Source organism: Phyllostomus hastatus, unplaced genomic scaffold (genome assembly GCF_019186645.2).
Source record: "Phyllostomus hastatus isolate PE091 unplaced genomic scaffold, TTU_PhHast_1.1 phas_contig_10, whole genome shotgun sequence".
NCBI lineage: Eukaryota > Metazoa > Chordata > Mammalia > Chiroptera > Phyllostomidae > Phyllostomus > Phyllostomus hastatus.
The window spans coordinates 760356-778976 of record NW_025333499.1 but is presented as its reverse complement, the minus strand read 5'-3'; the positions used below and the strand labels follow the sequence as shown (position 1 = coordinate 778976).

At 37.3% G+C, this 18621-nt stretch overlaps 1 protein-coding gene across 8 annotated transcripts in view; it reads left to right on the top strand.

The window, feature by feature from the left end:
• Nucleotides 1-17987, top strand: part of RRAGB (Ras related GTP binding B) — a 56981-nt gene extending 38994 nt beyond the window's left edge. For all 8 annotated transcript variants that reach the window (XM_045832659.1, XM_045832649.1, XM_045832684.1 and 5 more), the window contains 7 exons: nucleotides 1525-1591; nucleotides 8888-9110; nucleotides 11495-11590; nucleotides 13765-13887; nucleotides 15322-15413; nucleotides 16435-16550; nucleotides 17462-17987. In XM_045832659.1, coding sequence (XP_045688615.1) covers nucleotides 1525-1591; nucleotides 8888-9110; nucleotides 11495-11590; nucleotides 13765-13887; nucleotides 15322-15413; nucleotides 16435-16550; nucleotides 17462-17559 — 815 coding nt within the window. In that variant the 3' untranslated portion in view covers nucleotides 17560-17987. The remainder of the gene's footprint in view (nucleotides 1-1524; nucleotides 1592-8887; nucleotides 9111-11494; nucleotides 11591-13764; nucleotides 13888-15321; nucleotides 15414-16434; nucleotides 16551-17461) is intronic.
• The last annotated feature ends 634 nt before the right edge of the window (nucleotides 17988-18621 follow it).

Below are 18621 nucleotides of genomic sequence, written 5' to 3'. Positions count from 1 at the left end.
ACTTTAAGCAACAACTTCAAAATAGTCCTAGAAGAAACACCACTGTGTTATTGATTGACTATCACATAAATTTTACAGGTGATAGTTGCTAGACTTAATTTCTAGGATAAGAATTTTTATTATTCCTTCTTGTGACTTTTAGTGCCTGGCAGAGAGTAGATGCTTAATAATTGTTTGAATGAATTCAGAGGGAGTGATGATGGTAAGTGGGGGTGGCCAGGTAGGGCTTTTAGAGAAGGTGGATTTTAGTTGGGTCTTAAAAGATGAATCTAAGAAAGGTGGGGAGGACTTTCTAGTCAGATGGACAGAGTAGGCAAAGTATAGGGTGAGTGGGAGGGAAGTGTAAGGCAGAGGTCGCAAACGGGCACTGAGGCCTGTAGATGTGTTTTGTTTGGCCTGTAGAGTGTTTCAGAAAATTGGAATTAGATATAAATATCTAAAAGCCCACATAAAAGTCTGAATTTCCCACTACTATTGAAAAACTCAAAGATCTGTTAATCCTGAACCCATGTTCCTGCATGGCAAATAAGCTAGAGCTGAGTAACTGCCACCTGCTCCGTCGTCCCCTTGGTGAATGTTTACTCTCCATAAATGATTAGCTTTGCTGTCCTACACTTACTGGCCTGGCCCATATCAGCAAGTTTGCGACCCCTGATGGAAGGTCTGTTGGGGGTTGGGGAGGTAGCGGGGTTTGGGAGAACTATGAATAAACCAAATTGGACTGGAGCAAAAGACATTATTAATGTGCATTATTGGGGAATATAAAGGTAGATTGGAAGCCAAATTCTGAAGGACCTTGAATGCGCCCCTGTAGATGTAGAGGATCCATTGAAAGTTTTTTGATTGGGGAGTGACATGTTCAAAGTGGTGTTAAGAAGATGAACCTATCAGTAGCCTATAAGATGAAATAAAGTGGGTACGGGCTTCCTGGTGGAAGATAATTATGGAGCTGTTGTCGGTGTGTAAGCTTGAGAAGAGAAAGACCTTCTTTAATGTTAGTGGCAGATTGTAAAACAAGGAGTAGAATTGAGAGAGATCACACAGGAATAGCAATGAATTGAATGTGAAATTGGTTGGGTCAGTAGCAAAATAAGGAATATAATAGGGGGAGTAAATATGGTTGTATCATGTTTTTTGTATTTTTTGTTTTAAAATATTTTTGTGTGTGTGTGGAAGGCATTGTTAGGGGCAGGTAGGTCAGGGAAGAGCTATTAAATGCTATACATTTCTGTCTTATGTGTTGAAGTTTTAACATTAGTAAGTATAATTGGAGGTTGTTTCTGCTCTAAGCACTAAACTACTAAAAAGTAAAATGACTTACACAAAAGCCAGTTCTATAGCTGAGGGTAGTTTGGGTGCCTACCTTGCCACTAAACCATGCTACTAAGCTGAAAATCACCTTCTTGTGGCTTTGAGCATTTCACTCCACTTTGGTCCTTCTCAATTCCTGGGGTTAGTGCTTTGCTTATTTGGAACTTCACTGCACATGCTACAATTACTAGATTTGTTATATTTATCTTCCAGTTGATGTAGAACATTCCCATGTTCGATTTCTGGGAAACCTGGTGTTGAACCTGTGGGACTGTGGTGGGTAAGTACCATCTGGTCACTTGTTTGTGAGGCCACTGGCCTTGATCATGACATCTAGTATACTCAGCATGGAGTATACACTAGAGTAACTATAACTCATAATAATACATTGGATAAGATTTTTTTTAGAATTGGCATTTATTAAATACAGATCTCTGATTATGTCTCAGCCCTGTTTGCTGTGTTATCTTGGATTGATTAATTAAACTCTGAGCCACAGTTTCTTCATCTGTACGGTAGGGGTAATGATGATGTTGACTTACAGGGTTGTTCTGATGATTCAGTAAGGTAATGTATATATAAAAAAGCATAGCCAAGTGCTTCTCAAAATAGATATTGTTAGCTCACTGTTTCCCAGCTTGCAGCATAGAACCAGCCATGGACTAGTTGCTCAATGAGTATTTGTTAAGAAAAAATAGCTAAATATTCCAAAAGATAATGACTCCATTATTGGGAGATGCATCACTTAACATAGTAGTAGATTTCTCCATACAAATCCTTCCTCATTATTACTGCTTCCAATTTTGTAATCTGTGTCAAAATTAGTCCAACTCCCTTACTATTAGGCAATAAGATGTTAATGTCATTTTTACACATAAGGCAGCTGAGGTACAGTGAGATTATGTATCTCCTAAGGTCACACAGCCATTTAAAAATAGCAAGGTACCGCCTGAGGAAAAATACCTTGCTGTTATTAAATGGCTGTGTGACCTTAGGAGATATATAATCTCAGGACTAGAAGCTAGGGTCATGATTTTTTCAACAAAAAATTCTGGTTTTTGCTATGCATTTGGTCACTGAGAACTTCTTGGGAAGTGGCATACAGCCTAAGGGAGAAAGGGCAACATTCTGCTAAAAAGTTACCTTGGAGTCAGTTTCATATAATTTAGAGTATTTGACTAGTTATGATTTCTGATGATCTGAACAGTCAGTGTTTTATTTAAGCCTTAATTAAGGACTGTAGCTGAAGCTCCTGTAGAGGTATGACTGCAGTTTTCTTTTTTAAATTTTGTTTTATTTTTTCTAATTCTTTAGTCATTTCCTTATTGTATTTATTTCCATTACCATTTATCCCCCTTATACCACCCTTGCTCCCTGCAGTCACCACACTGTTGTGCATGTCCATGAGTCCTTTTTCCTTGATCCCTCCTCTCCCTAACCTACCCTGTGAGAGCTGTCTGCCTGCTCTCTCTTTATGAGTCTGTCTCTATTTTGTTTGTTAGTTCAGATTGTTCATTAGATTCTACATATGAATGAAATCATGTGGTATTTGTCTTTCTCTCACTGGCTTATTTCACTTAGCATAATGTTCTCCAGGTCCATCCATACTTTGCAAAAGGTAAGACTTCTTTTTTATGACTGATTAGTATTCCATTGTGTAAATGTCCCATAGTTGTTTTATCCACTCATCTACTGATAGACACTTTGGTTGTTTCCATATCTTGGCAATTGTAAATAATGCTGTGATGAACATAGTAGCACTTAAGTTCTTTTGATTAGTGTTTTGGGTTTCTCTGGATAAATTCCCAGAAGTGGGATCACTGGGTCGAAAGACAGACCCATTTTTAATTTTTTGAGGTAACTCCATACTGCTTTCCACTGTGACTGCACCAGGTATATCCACCAACAGTGCAAAAGGGTTCCCCTTTCCCAACGCCCTCACTAGCAGTAGTTGTTTGTTGATTTATTAATGATAGCCATTCTGACAGGAGTGAGGCGATGTGTCATTGTGGTTTTAATTTGCATTTCTCTCATGATTAGTGGTGAGTAGTGATGAGTATCTTTTCATATATCTCTTGGCCATTTGTATGTCCTCTTTGGAGAAGTGTCTATTCAGCCCATTTTTAATTGGGTTGTATGTGTTTTTGGTGTTGGTTAACTGCTTATCAGATGTATCAGTTTATATGTTCTCCCATTCAGTGGGTTATCTTTTTATTTTGTTGATGATTTCCTTTGCCACGCAAAAACTTCTGAGTTTGATGTAGTCCCATGTGTTTATTTTTTCTTTTGTTTACCTTGCCTGAGAAGATATATCAGAAAAAATACTGCTACAAGCAATGGCTGATATTTTACTGCCTATGTCATCTTCTAGGAATTTTATCATTTCAAATCTAATGTTTAAGTCTCTAATCCACTTTGAATTTATTCTTTTTTAAAAGTACATTTTACCAATTATGCTATTACAGCTGTCCCATTTTTTCTCCCCTTTATTCCCCTCTACCCTGCACCCCCCCTCCCACTAGCATTCCACCACCTTAGTTCATGTTCATTGGTTGTACATAAAACTTCTTTGGCTTCTCCATTTCCTATACTGTTCTTAACCTCCCCTGTCTATTTCGTACCTGCTATTTATGCTGCTTATTTCCTGTACCTTCTCCCCCATTCTTCCCCCTCCCCACTGATAACTCTCCATTTGATATCTATTTTTGTGATTTTTGTTCCTATTCTAGTTGTTTGCCTAGTGTTTTTGGGTTTTTTTTCTGTTCAGTTGTTGATAGTTGTGAGTTTGTTGTCATTTTACTGTTCATAGTTGTGATCTTTTTCTTAGATAAGTCCCTTTAACATTTCTTATAATAAGGGCTTGGTGATGATGAACTCTTTTAACTTCACCTTATCTGGGAAGCACTTTATCTGTACTTCCATTCTAAATGATAGCTTTGCTGGATAGAGTCATCTTGGATGTAGGTCCTTGCCTTTCACAACTTGGAATACTTCTTTCCAGTCCCTTCTTGCCTGTAAGGTTTCTTCTGCAAAATCAGCCGATAGTCTTATGGGAACTCCTTTGTAGGTAACTGTCTCCTTTTTCCTTTCTGCTTTTAAGATTCTCTCCTCTTTAATCTTGGGTGATATAAGTATGATATGCCTTGGTGTGTGCTTCCTTGAGTCCAACTTCTTTGGGACTCTGAGCTTCTTGGACCTCCTGGAAGTCTATTTCCTTTGCCAGATTGGAGAAATTCTCCTTCACTATTTTTTCAAATAAGTTTTCAATTTCTTGCTCTTCCTCTTCTCCTTCTGGCACCCCTTTGATTGGGATGTTGGAACGTTTAAAGATGTCCTGGAGGTTCCTAAGCCTCTCCTTATATTTTTGAATTCTTGTTTCTTCATTCTGTTTTGGTTGAATGTTTATTTCTTCTACTCCAAACCTTTGATTTGAATCTAGGTTTCTTTCCCTTCACTGTTGGTTCTCTGTATATTTACCTTTATTTCATTTTTCATAGCCTTCACTTTTTCCTTTATTTTGTGACCAAATTCAATTCTGTGAGCATCCTGATTACCAGTATTTTGAAGTTTATCTGATAGGTCAGCTATCTCTTCATCACTTAGTTGTATTTTTTCTGGAGCTTTGATTTGTTCTTTCATTTGGGCCATATTTTTTTTTTGTTTCAGTACGCCTGTTACATAGTAAGGGGTAGAGACTTAGGTATTCGCCAGGGCAGGGCAACCCAGGTTGCTGTGTTGTGATGCTGTATGTGGGGGAGAGGAGAGTCCAAGAGGGAACAATGCTGCTTGCTCAACTCTCACCTTTCAGTCACTTCCCCCGCTACCTACCAGCAAATTGGGCCCTTTTGATGCTGATTTCTGGGTGGGTGGGTTTGTGTACATTCTAGGACCCTGTGGGTCTCTCCAACAAACTCTCCTGTGAGGCTGGGAGTTTCTTTCACTGCCTCAGCCCCCACAGGTTTTTTCATTCAGAGATTTTGAGGCTGCACTGGATCCCTGGGTTGCATGGTCTGTCTTGCTCCCCAGTTGTTCCTCCCCATTTATCTGCATGCAAATGTGGGACCACCTGGTCTGCTAGCTGCCACCTTGCCACTAGTCTTGAATAAACTGTCTTTAACCTGTTATATGTCCTTGCTTCCTCTGTCAAATATTAGTTGACTAGAAAGGTGTGGGTTTCTGGGCTCTCCTGTTCCATTGATCTATGTGTCTGTTTTTATGCCAGTACCATACTGTTTTGGTTAGTATAATCTTAAGTATAGTTTGATATTAGGTAGTGGGTCCTCCAACTTGTTCTTTCTCAGGATTACTGTTGATATTCAGGGCCTTTTGTGGTTCCATATAAATTTTTGAAATATTTGGTCTAGTTCCAGTGAAATATGTCATTGGAATCTTGATAGGAAGTACATGGAATCTATAGATTGCTTTGGGTAGTATGGACATTTTAATGATGTTTATTCTTCCTGTCAGTGAACACAGTATGTGCTTCCAGTTATTTGTGTCTTCTTTAATTTCTTTCTTCAGTGTCATAATTTTCCAAGTACAGGTTTTTACATACTTGGTTAGATTTATTCCTAGGTGTATTATTCTTTTTGAAGCAATTGTGATTAAGGTTGTTTCCTTAACTCCCCTTTCTTATATTTTAATTATTGGCATATAAAAATGCAACTGATTTCTGGATATTAATTTCGTATCCTGCTACTTTGCTGAATTCGTTTATCAGTTCTAGTAGTTTCCTGGTGGATCTTTGGGGCTCTATATGTATCATGTCATCTACAAATAAAGATAGTTTTACTTCTTCCTTTCCAATTTGGATGCCTTGTATTTCTTCTTGTCTTATTACTATGGCTAGGACTTCCAGTGCTATGTTGAATAAGAGAAGTGAAAGTGGACACTTGTGTTGTTCCCGATCTTAAGGGGAATGCTTAATGAAGCTGTCAGTGGGTTTGTCATATATGGCCTTTATTATGTTTAGGTGTGTTCCCACTCCCCTACTTTGTTGAGAATTTTTATTATAAATGGGTGTTGTATTTTATCAAATGTTTTTTCTGCATCTATTGATATGATCATGTAGTTTTTATTCTTCATTTTGATTATGTGGTTTAGCACATTTATTGATTTGCAAATGGTATACCAACCCTGCATTCTCAGAATAAATCCCCCTTGGTAATGATGCTGTATTTGATTTGTTAATATGTTGTTGAAGATTTTAGCCTCTATGTTCATCAGGGATATTCACCCATAATTATCTTTTTTTATAATGTATTTATCTGGTTTTGGAATTAGAATAATGCTGGTCTTGAAAAATAAGCATCACTAATCACCATTCCCTCATCTTGAATTTTTTGAGATAGTTTGAGAAGGAGAGGTGTTGGTTCTTCTCAGAATGTTTGATAAAATTCATGTGAAGTCATCTGGTCCAGGAATTTTGTTTGTTGTTGTTTTTTTTTAAGATTTTATCTATTTATTTTTAGAGAGAGGGGAAGGGAGAGAGAAAAGAGGGAGAGAAACATTAGTGTGTGGTTGCTTCTCACGCACCCCCTACTGGGGACCAGGCCCACAACTCAGGCGTGTGCCCTGATGGGGAATCAAACCATGACCCTTTGTTTCACAGCCTGGCGCTCAATTCACTGAGCCACATCAGCCAGGGCTAAAAAGTTTTGTTTTGTTTTGTTTTGTTTTTTTAATTTTTGCTACTCTGCTTCAATGTTTTTTTTTTCTTTTACTGTGTCTTCCAAATCACTAAATTGATCCTCTGCTTCATCTAACATACTGTTCATTCCTATCAGTATATTACTTACTTCAGATATTGTGTTCTTTATTTCTGATTAGTCTTTTTTTGTGGTTTCTAAGTCTTTTTTCATGCTGCTGAGTATCCTTATAATCATTACTCTAAACTCTGTATCTGATAAACTGCTTGCCTCATTTTCATTTAGTTCTTCTGGCGAATTCTCTTGTTCTTTCATTTGGGGCCTATTTCTTTGTCTTTCCATTCTGGCTGCCTCTGTGTTTGTTTCTATGTATTTGGTAGATCTGCAAAGACTCTGGCGTAGCTTATGTCAGATACTGCCTGTGACTGGCTCTGTCACCCTGTTTGGAACTGTTAGTGATTCACAGCTTGTTGCTCCCTCTCATGGGCCTGGATGTGTGCCTAAAGAACCAAGGCTGGCTTTTACTGGCACTGGGTCTGGGGTAGGGTCAGCTCAAGTCTCAGAGCTCCCCAAAGGTCTGCCTCTGCCTGCAGGGTTTCTGTCAGGCTTGATGTCTGAAATAGCCTCCAGCTGTACTCAGCAGTAGAGCTTAACATCCACAGGGTGAGGCAAGAGGGATTCCTGTGGGTGGGGCTATTGCTTCCCCTCAGATCGATGCTTCTTGCAATGGAGTGCTCTGCCCTAACAGATGGATTCTGCAGTGTGGGGAATGACTCAGCACAGGGATCCTGGCAGCTGTTCCTTCAGTTCTCTCCCCAGACCCACCAAACCCAGAATCTCCTCATGTGTCTCTAGTCCACTCTGCCCTACTTTTGCCAGTACCCAGGGTAAGTGGCTGTGCATTGGCACTTTAAGAGGCTCTCAGAGTCTCCAGCCATCTCTCCTTGGAGGATAGAAACCCTGCTGCTCTTCATAGCTGGGTGTTAACTGGGTAACTTTCTGGTTCTGGTGCTGTAGGCTGGGGAGCCCAGCTTGGGGTTTAGACCTCACACCTCTCAGGGGGAGCCCCCTGGCCACTGAAATGTCCCTGTGGAACTTCTACTGCCACCCATGGGAGCCCAGCCAGTCCTCTCATGCCTTCTCACTTCCTGCCAGTCTCGTTGCATTATTTCTTCCATTAAGTCCTTGGTTATGAGGATTCTCTCCAGCTAGTGGTCAGTTGGTTATTCAGGATGATTTGTCTATAATTTAATTGTAATTCCAGTTTGGTCCTGGGAGGAGGTTAGCATAGCTTCCACCTATTCTGCCACTTCTTGTATCTTTGGACTAGTTATTTCAGTAAATAGTAACTGGGCACCTATTCTATGGTAGACTCTTTGCTAAAAGCTAGGAAGCCATGGCAAACAGTAATAGACACATTCCTTGCCTTCATGAAACTTTCTGTTTAGGGAAATGAATGCCATTAATTAAAAAACTCATGTAAACATGTAATGTCACACTTGTAAATACTAAAAAGAATAGTGTTTTGGTATAAGGGCCTGTGATGACTGGATTTACTTATATGGGAGGTCTGAAATGGTTTCTGTGAGTATGGTTTGCACTGAAATCTAAAGGGATAAGTCGGAGTTAATGAAATGTAGAAGTAGTGGCACATGAGACACAAGGAATGGCATGTGTAAAGACCCTTGGTGGGTACACCAGGGGCTATGAGAACTGAGGGCCAGTCAAAGTATGTTTGGAACACAAGGAGAGAGGCTTAAGGTGGTGCATAGTGAGGCTCAAGAAGTAAGAAGTTGTGGCCAGACTGATCTGCTATTATTTGTCCTTTAATTTGAAGCCTTGAAATTATCTTTGACATGGGATAGATCATCAGTACAAGTGACTAAACCGAGGACTTGCTTACTACACAGATTTTTGTTCCTTATTAGACAGGACAACTTCATGGAAAATTATTTCACTAGCCAGCGAGACAACATTTTCCGAAATGTGGAGGTTCTGATTTATGTCTTTGATGTGGAGAGCCGTGAACTGGAAAAGGACATGCACTATTATCAATCATGCCTGGAGGCCATTCTGCAGAATTCTCCAGATGCGAAAATCTTTTGCTTGGTGCACAAAATGGATCTGGTACAGGAGGATCAGCGGGACCTGGTAAGATACAGAAAGGGTGCTGCAGCAAACGGTGGACATGCTTTGTAAACTTTCATGGAGGTATAGGTAAATTTGTCTTTTCTTTTTTGGGGGGAAAAATCTCCACATAAGCTTTCAAACTAAAGTTCTGTCATTTGTTGGTTTTTTTTTAAGCACTCATAAACAAATTGTCCATGGTAAGGGAAAGAGTATTTATTTAAAAGATAAATTTTAAGATTAGGTAAGGAACCTGACCTTGTAATATCACTAAGTATGTTAACTGCCCCTGTGTTACTGTCCTTCAGGGCAGGCAGTTACTGTCAAGGGCAGATGAAGAAATATCACAGCTTCTTTATGTTAGCTTCAGAAACTATATGCATCAGTTCAAGTGCTAATCACACTGAGTTAGGCACAATGCCAAGTTCCTTATCACTGCAGTGATACAGTGTACTAATCTTCTTTTCTAGTGTGGGAGTTAGTACACATAAATTTAAACCAGAAGCAGAAGAGACACAGTAGAAAGGGCGAACTCTCAGCTAGCTATGAACCCTCCAAGATTGGCCAGTCAGAAAATAGTCTAGCTTTAGTTTGCCCAATATAAAATAAGAGGATTGGATTTTAAAGTCTAAGCTGAAAGAGAAGGTCCTCTGTTTTTAAGGAATAAGCATGAGAAAAACAGTTTTAGAATATGCTGGTGATATAGAAGAATATAGTTCCTCTGTGGGTTGGAGCCTAGGAGTCTAAGGATACCCTTTATTTAACTGAAGGATTTTTTTTTGGTAATAGTTGTGGTCAGGAATACTTTTTTCCCATAACTAGTTATAGTACTGCCCCCAGTGTTCCAGTGTTTGGGTATGTTTTCTTGTTTCTAGGTTAGCTTGCAGGCTTTCAGAAACCACTGGACAGAGTTCTGTATTTGATTCTGAACACTACTTTGAGTATCTAATCTCTTTATTCCTTTCTCTCTCTCTCATTTCATTTTAATTTTATTTTAGTCCAGCTGTAAATCTGTATGTAGCTTGGGGCCTGAGATTGTGAGTGCTTTGATATGGTTCTTGCTGTTCTTTGTTTTCTGTTGTTTGTTTTGTTTCCTTTACAAAAATCACTTCATTTCCTGTCACAATTTGTAATAGAAAAACCTAGAGCATCCAACAAATGATCTCATTATGGATTTTTTCATTCTAATTTTAGTGATCAACTTATCTAAACACTTATATGAATCTCTCCAAAGATACATTAATTTTCTTTGTGGGCTTTTAAACTAAATTAAGAAAAGTATATTCTGTTTCACCAAAGATTCAGACTTGGAAGTTTTGAAGTAAATATGACTAGGTTGCTTCCCTAAACATCAATTTCGACTAAGATAGACGTTTCTCTCTGTGTATTAGTCAGGGTTCTTTAAAGAAAGAGAGCCAATAATAAGTGTGTTTGTGTAGATGGATAGATAGCAGGTGGTGGGGAGAGAGATTGATTAATGGATATTAAGGAATTGACTCATACAATTGTAGGGACTGGAAAGTCTGCAATCTTTGTGGCAGACCTGTAGGCTAGAGGCAGGAAAGATACTGCAGCTTGGGTCCAGAGGTAATCTTATTCAGTTGGGTCTAGAATTCCTTCGTCCTGGGAACAGTGATTTTTCCCTTTTAAAGCCTTCACTCACATCAAGGAGGGGAATCTACTTTAAGTCTACTGATTCAGATATTAATCTCTTCTAAAAAATAACTTCACAACAACATCAAAACTGGTATTTTACCAAATGTCTGGGTGCCATGGCCTAGCCAAGTTAACACACAAAATTAACCATCACTGTGTGTATACGCACTTACTACACACTCACCCATTCATGGAAAATTGTGTGTGTGTGTATGTGTATTTATATAAATAGATATTTCCCATATGTTTGTGGGCACATACACAGATACACATGATGAATAGATTTTTGTGTGTGGGAGGTGTTATATCTATGTAGCCAAGCAAATACAGTCCAAACAGAATGCATATATGTATGCATGAGAGAAAGATATCTACAAAGGTTAAAATATTTTGATTTTTAAAGTTTGACATGGAATAGCGATCTTAAAATGACCCAGATTGGGTGATTTAGAATGTGGTGTGTGTTTTTTTTAAGACTACTCTACATAGTAAAGTTTAGTTTTTAACATAGTGCTCTTGGTGAGTACTCCAAACAACCAGCACAGGCCTGAAGAATTCCAGTAGCTGTTGCACTTTTAGAACTGACCTGAAAACATTTCTGCCATCCTAGTTTCTGAAGTAATGTACACATTGAAAAATTCTGAAGAAAGAGGCAGTGCTTTCTATTTAAAATATGCTGAAATAATTATATCAAAGATTTTGCAAAGAAAGATCTGTATATTCTTATCAGTATGTTGGACTTTTAAATTCAGATTTTTAAAGAGCGAGAAGAAGATCTGAGGCGTCTGTCTCGCCCGCTGGAATGTTCTTGTTTCCGAACATCGATCTGGGATGAAACTCTCTATAAGGTCTGTATGTTTCTCTGAGTTCCTGCATTTTAGAGCATGGAAAAAAGCCATAAGGGTATTACCAAAAGGAAAAGATTTAAAACTCTGTCATAGCCATCTAAATATGTTGAGTTTTTGAAAAGTCTATAATAAATCATTTGAAAAAATATCAAAATTAACCTTAAGAGATTTTGGTTGTGATCTTAGATTGGGTTGATGTACCTACCGACCACACTGAATTAGCCAGTTTGGTTATGAATAATTTGACATTGATCTTCATAACAGCTGAGGTGTCACTGGCTGTCATCCATTTTGACCCCAGTCTGGTCTCAATGCTGATTGGAGCTGTGTCTAATATTCAGGTACTTCTACAGGATACATGCTAGTCTGCTAAAGTTTGGATTGCAGTAGAAGAGCACTATTTAAGGGAGAGATTGGAGAAGAGAGTCTTAAATTGGGACATGTTATGCCTAGAATTTGGTAGCTTCCACTTTCATGCCAAGTGGAGACTAGCATGCTTTCAACCAGAAAGATTGTTCCCATTGCTGGAATGGATACCATGCTACTTGCAGCAGTTGTAAAGGTTACAATAATAGCTGTGCTACGGACGAAGCTGCAATTACCTTATTGGCACATAGGTTCCTTATCCTGCTTCCTCCCTTTCTCCTCCTGATCTAGTGATTTGAAACGCTGGCTCCTTTAGGTCCTCCTGTGCTCAGACCTTTTCTTCAGACTGCTTCTGGTATCTATTGACAAGTCTAACTCCGGATGGGAAAACATCCTTCTATGTCACTGGTAGCCACAGCCTCAGTATCAACTGCATCTTACAAGTATCTACAACCAGAAGCACAGAAACCTGATTTACCATGGAGAAAAAGAAAGAAAGAAATCAGACTTTAACAAATAGCCATTGCTTTTATTTTTTAACTAATTCATTTTTTCCCCAATATTATGTTGACCCAGCCTCACTCAAATAGCAGATAATTTTTGAGATACCTGTCTAGGAAATACTGTTCTAGATTAATTTGGGCCGAATTTCTCTCAAAGCCTTATTCCCAAAGAACAGGTAACCGTGAATAACGATGGACATGACGCACTGATAAGAACCAACTGCGGTGTGAAGGATGGCAATACATAACACGACCAAAGACATTTGGCTAATTACAACACTGCTGTGAGTGACAATGTCTCTGCTGTGGTTAGCTTTGGTGTCTTCTCCAAGGTAAATTCAGCAGTGACATTAACACCGACCTTGGAACTTGGAGCCTGAAACCCCATGCCTAAGTAATAAAACTAATTGGAACAGACACATGGCACTGTTGTCTCTTACGTAAATGTTGCATAGAGCTAACTTGAATTTTTATACTAAGTTTTATTCTGCAAGCACTCATCACACACCTGCTTGATGCTGTAGGACACACAAATGACTAAGACCAGGTTCCTGACCTCTTGTATGGGAGAGAAGAATATACCTTAGCAGACTAATTAGAGTGAGATGGAAGGAAGTGTTATAATGGAAATTCAAATAAAAGAGGCTTACAAGAATAGAGGGAAGGTGTGGTTAATTTCACATCTTTTCATTAGTCATACTCCTCTAGATGAATTCAGTTTTAGGCAAACACACAGTGTACCATTTGAAATTCAGTAGTTCATACAGCTGAAAAGAAACCTTTGGAATGACGATGCCACTAATTTCTCTCGTATGTTATCCCATTAAGCAAAGGGGCCATTTGTCTATGTGACTGATATTTTCACAAAACTGATTCTTAGAAGGATGTTAAATATAGAATTATCAGGTTCTGATTTTCAGTGCAGTCTACATTGTTGGATTTAAATATTTGTTGCATGACCAGATTAGAAGCTGCTTTAGCCCAGTAGTAGCTCAGAGTTTTTGACTTCTCCTAAAATAACATGGTGGAATGAAGTTATTTTTTTTAATTGTCAATATAAAAAAGTTTCTCCAACATTTTACAAAAGTGTTTGAAATTTTTTAAGAATTCCAGCTGAAGGATAAATATCAAATATTAGCTTCATTTTCTCATTTTATTTCTTTTATATCATATTTGTTACCAGTATTTGGGACTCAGTTATCACCATATTTTTCTGTCCATATGTTGTAGTGTGCTTGCTTATTTACAAAGGTCTGGGACTGGCTACCTGTTAGTAATAATTACACCATGCTTCTGTTCTGTTAGGCCTGGTCCAGCATTGTTTATCAGCTGATTCCCAATGTTCAGCAACTGGAAATGAACCTAAGGAATTTTGCTGAAATTATTGAGGCTGATGAAGTGCTTCTGTTTGAAAGAGCTACTTTTCTGGTGAGAACTTTCTGCTCTGCAGATCAACTTCACGCTTACCTTCTTTAATTGGGCAACAGAGAACAACATGTTGCCACTTTCAAGAAGAACCTTCTCTCCTCTTGCCATTAAGTTAGTGTGCGTAGCATTATTTATAAGGTAGTATTGTCAGTAAGTGACCTGAAATAAGGCCTTTGATTTGTAGCTCTTGAGTAGTTAGTGAAAGTTAGATTTTTGTAGGTATGCCTTATAACACAGTTTAGATTATTTCTGCAAATCATTGTTCATTTACATTGAACTATCCCTGTTTCCTGTTGAATTTTATTATGAAATGAGGATTATTTCCCTGTTGTGGAAAGTTGTATCCACCTCTTTCTCTAAAAGACTGAGTTGAAAACTTTTAACAGGGAAGAAATGTTATAGTTAACTCAGTGACATAGCTAACAGTTCAGCTGGAGAGGTGGAGGAGAAAAGAGGCATGTTGGTATTTTAATTCTTGTTATAAATTCATCTTAACTATATTAGAGCCTACTGTATATATAGCTCTGAGAGAGGATACAAAAACCAATGTTATATGTGTAAGTAAAATTTCTAAATAACAGCAACAATTTAATTTGAGATATCACAAAGCACTGCATAAGTAGTTGCTAATCAGCTTACTAAATGTAACTCTTAAGAGCAGCTTACAGTAAATAATTTGTTTCTGAGCTCTACCAATCCTTGGTGATTTTAGACACATTTCTTAATCTAAGTCTGGTTCCCCTTCTCAAAAATGGAGATGATAATATTTGTATCATTGGTTTTTGCAAGTGACTCAGTTTTGTTTCCTAGTAGAAAATTTTGTATCTGTATATTCAGCCTATAGGAAATGCTTTCTGGTTTTATTAAAATCCAGAAATATGAGGGCAAGTATTTTCAGCTGGCATGGGTATCCATCCTGAGTAGATTAATTTATAAGTAGTCAATTCTCAGAAGTTAGAATCTTTTGGTTGAGATTTTAAAATATAATACCAAAAGCCACTTGGTTACAGGCTTCATTAAAATTAAATACATCAAGTACACCTCAAGAACAGCTAAGAATTTTTATTTACTTTTCCTTTGTGATTTTTAATTTTTTAAAAATCAGACCATCCTGTGAAATATTAAAATAAAAGGAACATTTAATGATTAAATTAGGTGATAAGGAACAACAGCAACAAGCCAAAATAGATTGTACTTAAATGATCTAATAAAATTATAACCAAATCACTGGCTGTTGAAATAATGGATAATGTTGAAATTATGTATAATGTTGGCAGCATATGGGACAGAGGAAATGAGACAGTAAGCCAGGTGCCATGTCTGCCCTAAAATCAGGTGACCAAGAGACTGATTAACAGATGCTTCCCTGGAGGAGTAGCAGAGGGTGATTTGACTACATTGCATGTATTTAAAGGGCTTTGTTCTTTTTTATAGGTGATTTCTCACTATCAATGTAAAGAGCAGCGTGATGCCCACAGATTTGAAAAAATCAGCAACATTATTAAGCAGTTTAAGCTGAGCTGCAGGTAGGAGATCTAGTGTGATCTGTTTATCTCTGAAAAAAAATTACTGTTATTTTTGAGAGGTTCAAATAACTATAGTGGATCATACTCCTATATCCAGAATGGTTCCTTCAATTGAAAAGAAAACTAATTCTAAGGGAGCCTGCAACTGAATGAGTGAATGAAACTTATTGTCCTTTAATGTAAACAAGTGATATCGAAGAAGCACATGAAAAATATCTAAATTAGAGTACCCTTTTGAAATGCTTGGTCCTGTTTGGGAAGAAATCAAAAATGTCCAAGAGAGTTTGAAAAAGAAGAAAGAAGGATAATTTTCCCTACCAAATACCAAAATTTTATGTAAAGCTACAGTAATTAAAATAGAGGTACTGATTCAGGAATGGTACAACATAGTCGAGAAATTTCTAGTCATGTTGTCTCAGCTTTGATTAAATACAGTTTTGAGTCCTGGCATGTGAACATCTCATAATTTAGTAAAGATTTAAGAATCAAAATTCTTATTCTGATAAAACTTTGATGCCCAGACAATAGAATAATATGTTCATTCCTTTTATACCTTAGCACAAAAGGCACTTAGAGATATTTTGGCATGTTTAATGCTAACATTTTTAAGAAGAAATATTGAATGATGTGCAGATATAATTACCTTATTTGTTTTCGAAGAAAGGGAATCATTTCTTGAATTTCAGTGTGACTACAATTCAAAAGCTAATCTCGGTGATAGGAAAATTTTAACCTAAAAAGCTTCTTAAAATTAGAAAAATCTTATAACATGATTTTAAACAGGGATCTAAGTCTAAACCCACTTTCATTTCACAGTCAATATCAAGTCCTAACTCTCTAAGTTGCTTTCCAAAACATGTTAAATTCAGCATTAGAGTTTCCTTGGAAAACAAAGTTAGTGATTAACTGTCTTAATGAAGTGGTGAATCAAGGTATAATGCTATGAAAATGTTTAACCTAAAAGATGAGAATGTCTTGCTATTATTTTATGTTCTTTACTCTTTTCTCTTTTCTTCCACAGCAAGCTGGCTGCCTCTTTCCAGAGCATGGAAGTCAGGAACTCTAACTTCGCTGCTTTCATTGATATCTTTACATCCAACACTTACGTGATGGTTGTGATGTCTGATCCATCTATTCGTGAGTTTAAACTTAGCAGATATAGGTTCAGAGCCACATGTTTATTAAATTGTCCTAGAGGTGGTACTTTATTAGATACTGAGAATCTATTTTGTAGTGCGGATGGTTGCACAACAGTATGAATGCACTTAAGGCCACTGACCTGTACATTTAAAAATGGTTAAAATGGTAAATTTCTTGTTATATATATTTTACCAGAAAAAAACTATCTTAGTACTAGTAGTACCTATTTTTCTATTCCATAAATGTATATTTTGAAGCTTAAAAATAATTTAGGCTCTACAGTATTATGTTTTGTTCTTGGCAACTTCAGAAATCAAGTAAATGAATCTGGAGATTTTAAAGAAAAGAGAACCCAAATGTATAATTTGTGCTATATATAGTATAGATTTCAAAAGATTAGTCAGTCTAAGCTCTGAACTATTAAATATTGAACTGTTTTATATGTCATTGTACATTTCTAAGTACCATATTCCCATATTTGGGTTATGGCCATAGAGGGAGGTATTTGGTGTTTCCATGCCATAATAGCCATAGCCATCTCAACCACTGAGATCGAGGTTCTAGCAGTATTTTCAGGGTGTTCCCAGAAGTTTAAATTATGTCTAATCTACTGGCTTTTATTACCTTAGGTTAATATTAAAATATAAGATAATAGGTTTTATACTATGAGCCTCCAAATAAAAGATTTTGAAAATTTTTGATGTTTGAACTTTGTGTTTAAAATATAAACACATCTATATTTTCAGAAAAGTTAAACCCTGATTAACTTGGGGCCTCCTGTTCCTTTGTGTTGTCTGTGACATACTATGTTGAGGGATTTGGGTCTCTTATTTGCCTATTTGTTTTTATTAGACATTCCTTTGACTGACTACTTATTTGTTGGGTATCTCCCCTACCCCTTTCCTCAGCTTCTGCAGCTACTCTGATCAACATCCGCAATGCCAGGAAACACTTTGAAAAACTGGAAAGAGTGGATGGACCAAAGCAGTGTCTTCTCATGCGCTGAACATTGCCAAAAGTTGTTTCAGAAGAAAATTGAAATACTGTTTCTTAATCTTAATGTTGTATTCGTGTATGTAGGCTCTGAAATGTTGTGATGCTTACCACTTCTGTATTTCTTCCCTTCAATCTCCAGTCTTATTGTTTAACCTTGAATGTTATTTACTCAAATAGCTAGTGAGAAATTAGAGGAGCTGTCCATAAAGTTGGTGTGATGTAAAAGTAGGTGATATATGTAAGTGTTCTGATAATAAGGTTCTAATAGTGTGTTCTGATAACCTAGTTCCAATAATCATGTGTGCCAAAGTCTCTTCCAATATTTTCTTGTATTCCTTATCAGATAGTAACCTAGATATTTGGAATATTACTCTTTTCTCAGCATGCATTAAAAATATTCCTTAACTCCAATTGTAAATAAACTTTTGCAGTTAGGGATTTTAGTGTCTGTGTTTCTTTTCCTTGTTCATTTAAGTTTTCCCCAAGATAAACCAGTTAATTTCAATTATCCCAGGGGAAGGGGACCTACTGGTTGGAAAATAGTATTAAATAAAGTTGGATGCAAAGGATGGAGCCTGGTTATAGCTTTAAATCCAGGCAGAAGAGTTTAGAAATAATGGGTTAGGAAATGGAAACCATTGTAGGCTTTTGAGGAGGGGAATTACATGAAAGGAATTGTGAAAAAAAATTAAACTAGGCTGTATGGGCTCACTGATGGCAGCTGGGGAAGCTGTGATAGTAGTCCAGGCCTGAGATGTATTGAAAGCCTAATTCAGGATGTAACTGGAGAAGGGATGAATAAAAGTTGAGGGGAAATAATAGGATTTGTGAGATGTAACTCTTCTTTGGGGTCTGGGAATGATTAATTTTGTATGTTCTATAACACCTAATGGGATATGCCTTTATTGCACTAGTCAAGTGGTATTGAACTCCTTTTCAAGCTGGGAGTTATATTTGACATCATCCCCTAAGGAAAACATGAAGCATTGTAACTGGGAGAAATGTAGCTTGATAACACTACCTGGAAGTACTCAAAACCCTAAGTTTTTCAGTTTCCATAGATAGGATAACA